Raw genomic sequence first — 13,609 nt, forward strand, 5'->3', positions numbered from 1 at the left:
GCCATTTATAAAGGATCTTCAACTGGTTAGACTATTCTAAAAAAAAAATTGTTATAACCCAAAACAAGCTAAACTTCAGCCAGCCGAATCAATGTGACCAAGTCCAATCCTAAGCATCCCGTTTTGCGTCCTCACTCTGTTGGAGGGCCCTCTCAGAGGAGCGGAGGCTGTGATTTTAGATCAGTTCGAACCCCAACAGGAGCACAACAGGTGTTTGAAAGTTCACACTTAAAAATGAATGCATTTATGAGCAGGTCAAACCTTTGCCTTGTGCATTTTAGAGCCCATCCACCGCTTCATTAAAACCCTGTGACCTCAAACTAATGATGCTCTCTTGAATTAACTCAGCCGGCAGAATAAGGTACGCTGCTATTATTCATTGGAGAGGATCGTCAAAAAGGTAATTAACAAGCACCACTTACAGTGGGAAGGTTGATTCATTTAATGGTGACCTTGTCTTCCCTGTGAATGCTTAAATTCTTTTATTGGATAAAGAACACCAGACTCGACATACAAAGCAGTTTCAAAGACATTGAGTATTGTTCGGACAGCTTGTCCTTAAATATTCTTTGTTGAGTATTTTCACGTATCCCACGCATTTAAAAAAAATGTGTTTCCCTCAAAGATAAAATGCTCCTGCCGTGTCACTGTGGAGAAAAATATACGACAAGCGGATAGGATAAAGAACATTTGGCAGTAATTGACGATGATCCTGTGGTGGAAAATATGAATCGGTTCTGGGTCACGCTCTTACGCTTGACCTCAGCTTGTGTTTTTGATGGTTTAATCTTTGCCTTCGCGGGGATGAAGCAGATCTCCTGGATCAGCAGTTCAGACTCTGTCGTCCTGTCTGTTTTTGTGCTGAGCAGGCAAACCCTGCATGGAGTTCAATCCTCCAGAGGTGGAAATTCACTTCACTCCCATTCACTGCTTTACTCACAGGTTTTAATAACTAATCTGTCAGTTTCTTTATTAACCTCCTGAAAAGAATTATAGGTCCCCTTTAGCTTTCTATAACTCACGGGAGGGACCATTCACAGTTAAGTTACTTCTAATAGTCATTGTTTTTTATTCACTCACTGGCATTCACTTTATTTTGCAGGAGTGGCCTGATCACATTCCCACCTGGAAGCTGCTCTGATTTCCCCATCTGTTGGCCGCTGAACCAGGTTACGTTCGGGGTCTGGCTCATCAATGTACCCACCCAGATTTCTCCTGCAAGTCTTGGGGATTGAGCTGGCGACCCTCCAGCCCTGAGCTTGCTTCTCTGACCTTTAGGCTATCACTGCCCCCCAGTTAGCATAAATTAGCGTGAAAGGTTATCAAGTTTGCTGCCAAGAACTTGTTGAAATATTGTTGTGCATTTGAAACCATGCATATGTCATCAATAAATGCAAGACTGCAACCGTTTTAAATATTTCAGGAACTTAAATCACTTCAAAAACTAGTATCTTACCCACACATATTTTCTGGAGTACCAGGACAACCAGAAATAAATAATGGATCCCATCCAGCGGGGAAATGGGGTTATGTTACAGCTTCAGTCGCACATTCAAAACGAGAAATAAATATGAAAGAAATAATAAGATGAAAGTAGAAATATGAACATCAATGTGTCCACTGTTGCCAAGTTTACTCAGGAGGAGTTGCTGGATCCCTGTAAACTTATAAACAATTCTAGACCAACTTTATCTGCCCTGAAACAAACATCTGTTATGAATTGGTGCGATCTTAATACATCTTTAGTGGAGTGAATACAGCAAAATATGCCTCTAAATATTTAGCAACAGTGTCGCTAGAACCTCTTCGGCAGAGGTAATGAGAGATGCTCCTCTCCAACAGGATCAGTGTCAAATTTGTCGGTGACCCCTTAATTCCAACCGTCCATTTGTACTTGAACAATTGGCCTTCATTAAAATGTTAAAGCGCCAAAGACTGCCGCTGCTGCAAAGCTTTTTTAAATAAGTGATCTATTACACCAACTCTTCCTTCCTTGCAATACCTGTGAGTTTTGGGCCTGATTTTAAGATTTTACTGTGTTTTTTTTAAACCGTAAACGATAAGATATAGAATATGTGTGACTTCCTTATTCCCATGAGCCCGACCGCCGCTGAGATCGTCCAGCAGGACTCTCCCAACGGTTTCGAAATCTTAACTCGTTCCCCAAAGGTGACCTGTCTTTTGCTGTTAAGGTATTTCATCTGTGCAACTCTCTGCCTGGAGATACCTGGCAATCTGTATCCTCTTGTTAAATTCCCCCTTACCTGACTTCTGTTGCATCACATCTAGTTTGTCAAAGAGGTCAAATAATGTAAACTAATCATTTTTATTGAGAATGTCTTCAGGTTGCCTGTGTATGTATGTCTTATCTCGTATCTCAGGAATGTCTTAATGGCATTCTTTCAAAAATTTCCACAAATATCCACGGGAACTCATGGATGAACTGAGAAGGAAACCGTCACCTCATGAGTTTGTGATAACTGTCACATTCTAATTTGTCTTCATTTTATCTGGGAAGTTGATATTTTGACTGCATAGCTACTAAAAAAACAAACCTCCAAAAGCTTCACCAACTTTCACCTGCACTTAACCTCCTTTTCGTACATTGAATATATATATCATTCCAACTAAAGCCATCACTAGCTATAACATTAATTGGAGCTTCATATATATTTCTCCCTTGAATCTATTCCACAACCGCTTCTTATTTATTTCGTGGACATGCCACTGGGCATTCACTGGCCCCGATTTGAAGCAGGATCATCAAGGTAAAAATAGATTAATAAACAAGCATCAAACCGGATCATGTCATATTGCAGGAATTCTAGGGTGATGCTAATGAGCTGGAATAAATGTCAGGCCACCTTCCAGGCTGCTCAACATTTATGAATGCCAGGACTGAGGTGATCAGCCATGTAGCCCAGCATCCCATGTGTCTGTAGGATTTTTATGCATTTGTGGGTATGCATGTATGAGAAATCAGTCATGCTCTATGACTCATCCTAAATATCCATCTTTTTAAGGATGTTTTGCTTTGATTTAGGTGGTGACATGGGGATGCCGAGCTATGAATAACATTACTGCAGCTGAAAATCTACACTTAATCGATCAAAACGTAATATAGCAAGAATCAAACAAAAGGATTTTGAGTTAAAATCACCTGGGAACCAACGTGATCAAAACAGGGCCGGCATCCCTCCAACACACTCTGTTTTGTCAAGGAAATGAGGATAAATGCATGCCTCCTTTCACACTTTGATGAGCAACATGCATGCTCACACACACACATATCGCCACACACAGCGATATGAATGCTTTTTCAAGCTTTCCAAGCACTCATTGTGCAATATGTCTTAGTGTGCCTCTTCTCGTCTGACATGCACACAGCCAACCAGGCAGGTGATTCATAATTAATGCTTAGCTGAATATAATGAAATTCATCATATGTGTGTTTGGCAGTGTGAAACCCACGGGATGTAGTCTCAACATTGCTTTTACACTCTGTGTTTGTCTTACAGGAGTTGTCTGCAACTTCAGATCTCATACGTTCAGTCAGGTGATTCTCATCTTTTTGAAACGTCGCTTATAAAAGTGTTTTATGACTCTATATTACCACAGATTCCTCGATCATTGCTGATATTCCTGGTAGCCCTCTCTGTGCATCTGTGCCCCACATCTGCTCTGGCTAAAGGAATGCATTTCAATAATATCACAGTCCAAAATTGCAATGGCCTCCCGGGCTTTGTTTCGGTGACAGCAGCTGTTATTGGCCAGTCGGATGTGATAAAGCACTTTGGCCCCTGATGTACGGACGGTGCTATTGTCCTGGAAATAAATGCACGGTTGATGGTCGCATTCTTCAGTGCTGACAAGTAGAGTAGAGATGTTTATGGTTTTGCACATGCGCTGTTGCGTGTAAACTGTATGTGAGCATAAGAAACCAAGACCTTTCGTGTGTCATGCATGTTTCTTGTGTAGTTCAATCATAAACCTAACTTCACCCATATACAGTACAAGTAAGTTTTCCAGCTTATGGTGGGATGTTAATACTTGTGTGTCATGTCTCTTGTTGACCTCTGTTCCCCAGGTACTTGCAGGGTCACTTCTCGACAAACCTTAATCGTAGCTGGGAATGTTGGGTGAGAGGTTTTCTAGAAGCTGATGTAGATTTCTTTCATTTACTCTGCATTTAGCTTCTGGAAGTGGTCTTCACATCAGTCCACAAAGATTTCCAGGACTTATCTGAAATCAACCTCTCCCTCCTGGAGGAGACTGAAGAAGAGAGTGTCATCTGCAAACACCAGAAGACGTCAGTCAGCATGAGCCCTGGGATTCCCCGCTTGATGATACCCTCTCCTGAGATTCTACCTGACTGCCTGCATGTTAAGAAGTTGAAAAATTCTATTTCACCAACATCAAGATTAAAATTAGACACATTGATTCATGAAAGATGAGTGCGTTAATCTGAATGTATCACAAATTGTCCGCCTGCATGAGAAGTTTAACAAACTAAGTTTTGTTCATTTCTTTACTTCAAGCAATATTTGTGTCATCTAATTCAAAAGTACACACCAAATCAGAATTAATTCTTCAAATTTAAGAGAAATTTTCAAAAAATAAATTATTGAGAGGGACATGAAAGAAGAAGAAATATAAGCTTTTGATCACTATTGTTTACATGACTAAACTTACACACAGCGAGATGTGAAAATGCCAGTGGAGATAATTGAGCTGCATAAATCAAACTTGCCTCGCTGAGTGAGGAGGGGCAGCAAATGATGGAGGTGGAACGATGACTCCAGGAGTTTTTGCTCCATGCCAACCTCCTCCACCTCCAGCTGCCAGCAGCATTATAGAAACAAGACAAGTGTAACAAGTAGGAGCCAGAGGATACAAGAATGGGGTTTTATAATTATCCCCAAATAATTATGAGACACTTAAGCAGTCCTCCTTAGAAATGCACAAATTCAACACTTTCTGCCTCTTTACACTTGGAACAACAATTTATCTACGCGAGCCTTGTGTGTATCAGCTGCTTTGTTGGGTTCAAATGCCACCGGGCGACTTTCGAGGCATGAGGGAGATTAGCAGTCACATCAAAAGCCCACGCTGCCAATCTGGAACTGATTAGAACAACAGAGTTTCTCCTTTTCCCTTAAAAGAATTCCCAGAGGTAATCCTTGAAACTTTCTCATCATGTGTTGTCTGTGTGATCAGAATACATTCACTTCCTTATGTTACACAACTGAATACTTCTAAGAACCTCTTTATTTTAGTGATATTGTTTTCCTTTGCGGCAACATTATGTTGTTTTGTTTTGTTTTTTAATTGATTTTTCGATCCTAAACAGAATACATTGTTATTTTGCCCATTATTTAAAGGCTGTCAGATCAGACCAGACAACAAGGTACTTTGTGAGAAATCTTTTAGTACTTAAGTCCTTGATTTTTTTTTTTTAATAAATCAGTCCGTGCATTTTAATACATCAGTGTTTGATGCCTGCCTGCCTTTTATCACGAGGTGTGCTGGTGAGGAAGTGACCCAGTAGCAGACGGAGACAAGGAGTGCTCAAAAAAGGGGTACTTATTAATCCAAGGAACCAAAGTACAAACAAAGGAACTCTAAGTGGTAACTGAGGAGCGAAAACCAAGTAACAACAAAAGGGGTCAACGGGCCTAAATCCTGGACACAGAACAAAGTAACAACCAAAACTTACGTAAGGAAACGAGGAACACAAAGGAAACATGAAAAACTGGAAACATACGGAAAAAAACTCACAAAAGGTGAAAGGTGAAAACCACTAGACGTGAGACATAAGACAATGACCTGACATGGATCAAGGGAAACACAGGTTAAATACACAGGTGCAAACGCTGGTGGCGCAATCAAACAGGTGAGACACATGAGGTAATCACAGGAGGGAGCACGGGAAGACAGGACAGGGATCGTGACACCTTGACCAGTCTCAGTGTGTAGCTCAGCCATGACGGTGTGTTAATCAGGGAAATCACCTGTTGAAGTGTTTGGTTAGAAGGAAAACCTGCATGCACGTGGCCCTCCATGGCACATGGTTCCCCACCCCTGCCTTAAGGGAAGGCTACATTTACATTGCATTTCCTGGAGAATTCCCCTTACTGTGACTTTAACTATATTTATAGTATTTTAACTTGACCTGAAACCAAATCCTAACCCTATAATTGGATCATTTATATTACGGGGATTTGGTTTTGTCCCCAAGAGTCTCCATAAAGCGAATATGTTCTGTACTCCACACTTGCTTTTATCAGTTTTTCCTGTGTATTGTGTGAAACACTTTGGGTTGCCGTCAGTATAAAACAAATTCATAAAAATGTGCTTTTCTTGTGTCCCTAGATGTACGTCTCCACAGCATGAGGGATACTGCTCACTGTTATCACATAACCTGAAATAAGATAGTCACACTCTTCCTGCATCCCCACTGGCCTCGCAGTGACAGTGAAAGGGTCTCTGGGTGGTGTGTGGGCTTAACTGGTGTAATTATACACTCTTGCTGTCAGAGCTCTGGCATCACTTTAATGCCTAGCTGGTTCTTATCTATTGAAATAAAAAAGGTTATTATTCTAAAAGAGGGTCAGTCTCCAGTCCTCCATGCTGCACCACATGAGCTGGGTCATTAAAAACTTGTCAAGAAAACTAAGGCTAAGCAGGAGGGGGTCAGATTTATTTTGAGAAAATAATTGCAGTAAATGAATAATAATAGTAAATCAAAGCAGCAAAGATAAAATATTTTTCTCCAAATGCCAAATCCCTGATCCAAAACTGCTTTTAGTCAGATTGTGTGTGTTGTTTGTGTGTTTTTGTTGTTTCAACTCATGTAAAGCATCTTCAAACCCAAGCAAAGTACTGTATAAGTAAAAAGTGTTTTTATTGTTATTTGTAATCGTACTATTAAGTTATAGCTGAATAAAAGGGAAATGTCATTTTCAACCATTCTGGATGGAAATAAGAGTTTGTTTTTATCAGAAACTATAGAAGCCTGATATACTTCAATGCAGTGAATAAAATACGATCTCTTCAGTCTAAAGACTAAAACTACTAACATTAACAACAACTGCATTTTCCTTCATATAGTGAGTATTTGAGTTGAGTGATTTGGACAGGGGTTTTAAAGAGCCCTCGAGACCCTGTATCCATCTGGGATTATTTGTGTCTTTAGGGTTCTTTGATTTCACCTTAAAAAACAGGATATGTAATTCACGTGTGGGGAAAACTCTTGTTCTGGACCACATGATGCTACATTACAGCCAAAACACAAAAACAGGGTTCAAAATAGGCTCAAAATGAGCTTTGTTGTCCTCTGGGTGGGGTAAAATGTAACACAACTCCATAACTTCCAACACAACAAAGGCAAAATGTTACTTTTGAGCAATACAATTTTTTTTTTGCCTTTCTTTTATTCATGCTCTCCTCTCCCCTGAAGTGATGTTTAAAATGTCTCAGCTTCATTTAATGCAGGATGCGTGACATCTTCACCCTGTGGAAATCATGTGACACAGCAAAACTCATTTATTTTACTTTGTTTTTGGCTCGGCTCTCGCCCGACGTCCCCCTTGTGCTCTCCAACATCTTAAATTAGGGGAAACAAACGCCAAGCTCTTCTAAAATCTACTTGTATGATTCTCTGATTAATTTCGGGTTTATCTGGCTGGGATATTCATCATGCCCGAGGCTCATCCTGTCCCCTACTATAAATACGATTGACTTTCAAATGTCCTCTTATCGTTTCCTGGCACTGATTGCATTCTTCTCTATGGTAATATATTAAAATTAAAGAGAACCAAAACAGATTATTAAAACAAACTTTTGTAATTGGTTTGGTTGCACCCACACACACACACACACACACACACAAACTTTCATGCCTGAATGCCACGGCATACCGCCATACTGCTGGGCCACTTGCCAGTGTGTGAGAATATGCAAATATGCTCCCCTTTTGCAGCAAACGTAGTACAAAGTGTCCTGACCTTTGTTGTGCTTCCTCCCTCTGTGGATGTACACATGTACAACATGTTTTTTTGTATGTGTGTGTGTGTGTGTGTGTGTGTGTGTGTGTGTGTGTGTGGGTGGGTGGGTGTGTGTGTGTGTGTGTTTGAGTGGAAGACGCGTAGTGGTGGAGTCGTCGCAAACCAACAACAGAGGAGAATTGTGAATGTGTGATGCTGTATCTCATGAATTAGATCAATTACATACTTACATAAATAATTTATTACATTTATTTATCAACGGAATGAGGTCTGGCCCTGTTGTGATGTGGTGCTGTGTATTAAAATCTAATTAGGTACAATAAATTGACTTTTGGGGGGACGAGGTTCCATTTTACCTAACCTGCAGAGTCGACCAAGTTTAGAAGATCAAGATCAGAACTCAAAAATCGGACATAATCATGAGTCAAGCTTAGTTGATCTTAGTCAACAGATTATTAATGTGCTGGAGCAAACCAGAACTGAACACAACATCGCTCCAGACAACAGAAACAAAAGAACAAAACAACAAAACATGGAGGTAGCTTGAGTGGATGGTGGTGCTCCTGGTTCCCCCACCAACAAACCCATGTAGCTGAGATTCATTCCTCCTGCTGATCTCCTGATTGAGGTGCCGGCGGACGATCGTCCTCACGTCATCGGCACCTCGATCAATACGCCTCAAAGCGCCGTGCCTTCTTTCGCAACCTCTGTGTACGGTAAGGCTCAGGCTCCCCAGAAATGTCCAGCTCATACTTGGGGAGAGGCTCTTCCCCACCGTACGTCTCCGTCACCTGGCAGAGGCTGCCGGGGCCAGAGTCCTCCACTGAGATGACGGGCAGGTTAAGCCTCTCCCAGAGCTTGGCCTTAATTTGGGAGCCAAGCTCCAGGCTGTAGCGGAGGAGGTGTCCATTCTCAGATCTGTGAGGAAGGAAAAGAAAGAGACAAAACTCTGGATTGAGAAACAGATTTGGACGTGATTGGAAAAAATATGACGATGTAACTGCAGGCTTCTAGAACCTACCTCATCATCTCATCCACCACCTCATGATCGATGGCAGCTCTCCACTGACATATTATGAATACGCAGTTCAACAGGCTACTGGGGAACTGCGTGTGGTTGAGGACAGGTAGGAAACGCTGATGGCACAGGCAAGTCATCAGGGTTTATAGAGCCTGATGGCTTTGGGCCCAGTCCCAGTGGCCCCCCCTTCACCAGACGAGGAGCCACCTTCTTCCCTCTTCTTGAAGGAGGCTTCTTGTAGGGCAGCTGTGGAGAAGGAGCCACGTAGAATAGATAGTCAGGAAAATACTGACTGGATTTGAAAAAGAATGACTGAAGACCAAAATTACAAACTTTTATTCAAATTAAACACAGTCATGGCACTGAATGTCAAGTCAGTTTTATTTGTACAGCACCAAGCAGGGCATAGACAAAGACAGATGATGGAGAAAGACAGCTATACAGAAGGAAAGACAGGGATAGAGATAAAGAGGGAGAGAAAGGAGGAGAGAATGATGGACAGACAGGATGTGAACAGACAGGAAGAAGAAAGACAGCAAACGACAACAATAACTAGCTACCAATAATCACAGCTATAGGTCACTCAAGTCATCAATTCAGGTTTCCTTCCTAAAAGCCCGGTTGGGTTGTACAGCAGGTGAGCTACCACTCTGTTCTCTGCTTGGACCAGCAGCAGGAGCACTACTCTGGCTGCTACTAGCAGCTAAGCTAGCATTAGCATCCTTGCCACTGGTTCTACATTCAGCTTGATAAACACAGATATTTCACCTACTTTTCAGGTGTTACAGTGATGTCACATGTTCTCCTCTGCTCTGCTCTGTGTGTGTGTGTGTGTGTGTGTGTGTGTGTGTGTGTGTGTGTGTGTGTGTGTGTGTGTGTTCTTGTACTTGCTACAAGTTTAGGACTAGAATATGTAGCTATTTAATCAACAGAGTGTGGACGTATTTGGAAAGTTAGGGAATTTTAGCTGGTCCTCACATCTTCAAAGGGCCATTTGAAGGTCAAGACTTGGTTTTAGAGTCGAGGTTAGAATCAGGTTCAGGTTAGGTTTAGGTTAGGGACTAGAGATGTGTGCCTGTAGAGGGACACAATGGGTGCACTGGGGTGGAGGTTAGGGTCAGGCTGTCGGTAGAGATGGTTAGGTTTAGGGTGAGGGGCTAGGGAATGTCTTATGTCAATGAAAAGACTCACAAAGATATAAGTACAAGGGTGTGTGTGTGTGTGTGTGTGTGTGTGTGTGTGTGTGTGTGTGTGTGTGTGTGTGTGTGTGTGTGTGTGTGAAATGTGACCTACACTAACACTGAATGACTGATGCACCTTGGAGGCTTGTTCGGCTCAGGTGCATGTCATGTATTACTGGAATGTCTCGCATGTGAATCTGACCTGGGATCATGGTCGCATGTCATCATCTACATATAATACTGACAAATAGCACATACGGTTTATGGAAAAAAGTAAAATACAAAAAAAAAACCTTTGCGTGTTTCACCTTTTTGGACGCATTGATGGGATTCACCTGCTAAAACTGATTCAACACATACTGTAAGTGATGGTTTAAATCAATACACTATTAGCTAATAGAGCTCTTTTTAGAGGGAAAAGCTCAGCCATTTTATGGTCCTAGAGAAGGTAATAAAAATGTCAAGTGACAAGAACCATTGCGTGTTTAATATCTTTATGAAAATTATCTTCAGGACCCACTGTCTGATACAAATATTAATGTTTTTGGGTGTAAGTACAAGACCAGTAGGGTGGTCTCATCATTGAGATAAACTTAAGTGACAGGATTCCTGCTCATCGCTCAATGAAAGACATGATCGAACAATGTGTGAGCTATGTGTTACACACCTCTGTTTGTTCTCCACAAATGGAGCCTTTTCTAAAGACATTCTCTCTATCTAAATGCCTGGAGGACTGCAAGGTTGCGTGATGAGAAAAGACAAAAGAGACCTGCTGTAAAAAAAAAAAAAAATAGAGGTGTGTCATGTGGACGTGGTCAGTGTGGTTGTTCCAATTGATTGTGAGGATTATTGACTGCAGCAGCTGTCGCTATCCCTAACAGAGGGACCTGGCATGTTTCTGGCTTTGGTCTGACAGAAATGTCACTCAAGAGTTTGCTAAACACCTCACACAACAGGGAGGCTGTTAATCAGCTGTTCTCTGTCAGCTGAGGGGGTGCAACTGCAGTTATGGTTTTGCTAACTGCTTAGTTTGAGGCAATGATTTGAATGCAAAACCAAAAAAGAATCTCCAGCTGTTTCTTGGACCGGTGACTCCACAGTTTGGCCACAATGTAAAATCATCTGTTTTATAACCAGCACCGCTCTCAATCCTCACCGTGACTCAAGAACTGTGTCATTGTTACCACATCCCTTCAAGCTGGCTCCTTAATGTTTTTGCTCCCTGTTAAAATCTTCCTGTTTAACATCGTTTACATGGTTTGATAGATTTATGCGTGCTATGAATGATCAGTGGTTGGGTTGCAGGTAACTGATCATGTCTAGATTAGTAAGGGTCAGGAAGAGGAGGCAGCCTAGCACAGAAGGATGGTTTCAGTAATACCTCTGAGCAGGAGGTGGAGTTTAGAGGGATCCCCAAATATGAAAAATGGCAGAGAGTGTTTTCTTTGGGCAGGGTTTACTGGCGCCATCGATGATCATAGCTCACTTTATTGTCCAGGATAATGCCGAGGTACTTAAAGCTCCTCGCTGTCTCCACTGGCTGGCCGTGGGGGAAATGAGGGCTTTTTTTTTATTGAAGGTGTTAAAGATGAGCTTCATTGTGTTGGTGATGCTAATGAGGAGGTGACTGTACACCACTGGGTGAGGTGGGCCACCAACACAGGGAGGGCGAGCAAGCGGTGTTTACTCAAAGAAAATGTGTTAGTCTTCTTAAATGAGATTAAGCTGAGGGATTTAAGTTTATGTGGCTGCACATCCCCGAAAAAGTCAAATGAATGAGTTGCATTTTATTTGACAAAAAAAAAGAGAAAAAAAAACCAGGCTGGCATGGATTTATATGTTTACAGAGAGTCACTCCTGGGTGGAGGTGGGATTTCTCAGAAATCTGTCTTGTCGAAAACATGTCTGGTTTGTCTTTTGGAAACTTGTAGAGAACACACTGTGTTACTACCTGTGAATACCAATACACACACACACACACACACACACACCTACCCTTAACCTAAGTGACTGGCAGCCGGTGAGCATCTCCTCCACTACCTTCTGCCAATGTATATTTCTGTTTTCACACTCTGTTGAGTTTGCTGTCGTGCATCTTCTGAATGTGTGCGCGTGTATGTGTGAGTCTGTGCCTGTGCGTGTCTCTGTATGTATGTCTATGTGTATGTATGTGCCATTACTATTAGCAACACGGTGATGGGCTTCCCTTGTGACCCATAGAAACACACGCTCACGACAACACACCCAGGTCAAAGGTTGGATTTGAACCACAAATTGCATTCAAGGACAATGGCTGATTCATCTCTCTGATCAAATCTGCCTCAGCACATGTCATCCACTACTTTTTAGATTAGAAGTCCATTTTAGAATAGATTTCTTTTATTACGCTCTCAGTACAGCCTGGAAAAAGCCTGATGTCACCTGCTCAAGGACATTTTGCTAAGAATCCAATTTTATTTATAAGCTACACATAAATGTCAAAGCAGAGTGTGAAGTATTTGAAGATATTTTATCATCTAACACTGCTAATCTTTATTTAAATAATAAGCTAATCAAATATCTAACCATTCCGACATTTTTTTAAGACGTGAAGTTGTTAAGAAACCTAATCAAATTTGCATGTTGGTGCAGCTGAGCGCAAAACCTCCATGATGTTGCAATTTTTGAATTGGTTTATTGATCTATTCTGTATATTTCTATTTTCAATGGATTCATTGTTTTCTTTGCCACAGTAATAAAGCAGAGTTGCAGCTACTGCACTAACAATGTGTCCACAACAAGTTTTAATCATACGAGACATGAATTCCCTTTAGAGGCACATTATCTCAACCTATTAAAGTCAAATCCTTACTATCCTTAAACTCTTGCCTGTGGAGAGGTTAAACTTCTTCACAGTTGTTCGTCTTGTGAATATTTGTGATGTCAGGAACAGGTAACAATAACAGCAACATATGAACTTTTTAACGCAACGCTACCTGTAACCTAACAAGATTCTCCAAGTTGGTTTTTCACACAAATAACGCGATTGTGAATACGACTGAAACAGTTCGTACGACACACTACCGCTGCTAATCAGGATTTAGAAAAGTTCTATATCCTAGCTTCCTGAAATCTGTGTTGGCACAGGTGATTACTCCAGTACATGCTTGCAGTGGGTAGGTAAATGATGTAAACTAGGAATACAAAATGAAAACAGTGAAAAATGAAAGGAAAAAGAACATAATTATTAAAAAAAAATGAATTATTTGAAACTGAAAAAAACAACAACTCTGCAGAGAGCGTCTGGTGAACCGCAACAGCATGCTGTCAGTGCTTCAGTAGCTCAGCAAACACCTTCATCACAAGGTAACATTAACATAACATTAGCATACAATATTAATCAGTGTGTTTGCTTGTTGAGA

General features: G+C 41.3%; 1 protein-coding gene across 1 annotated transcript; it reads right to left on the reverse strand.

Annotated features, from left to right (window-relative positions):
• Positions 1-8,299: 8,299 nt before the first annotated feature.
• Positions 8,300-9,386, reverse strand: LOC147246433 (uncharacterized). Its single transcript, XM_086183491.1, has 2 exons — positions 9,028-9,386; positions 8,300-8,924 (listed from the first exon to the last, which is right to left on the reverse strand). The coding sequence occupies exons 1-2, from the start codon at positions 9,162-9,164 to the stop codon at positions 8,675-8,677; spliced, it is 387 nt and encodes a 128-aa protein (XP_086039617.1). The 5' UTR covers positions 9,165-9,386; the 3' UTR covers positions 8,300-8,674.
• Positions 9,387-13,609: the final 4,223 nt, after the last annotated feature.

This window comes from Aulostomus chinensis, chromosome 17, assembly GCF_037954235.1.
Source record: "Aulostomus chinensis isolate RoL2024-O1b breed Wild chromosome 17, RoL_Achi_v1.0, whole genome shotgun sequence".
Classification (NCBI taxonomy): Eukaryota; Metazoa; Chordata; class Actinopteri; order Syngnathiformes; family Aulostomidae; genus Aulostomus; species Aulostomus chinensis.

Bases quoted from the DNA above. Each gene is read 5' to 3' on its own strand.
- LOC147246433 (XM_086183491.1), bottom strand. From the start codon at position 9,164: ATGACTTGCCTGTGCCATCAGCGTTTCCTACCTGTCCTCAACCACACG. The intron at 8,925-9,027 runs GTAGGTTCTAGA...CCTTCCTCACAG, and splicing joins GTGGTGGATGAGATGATGAG to ATCTGAGAATGGACACCTCC.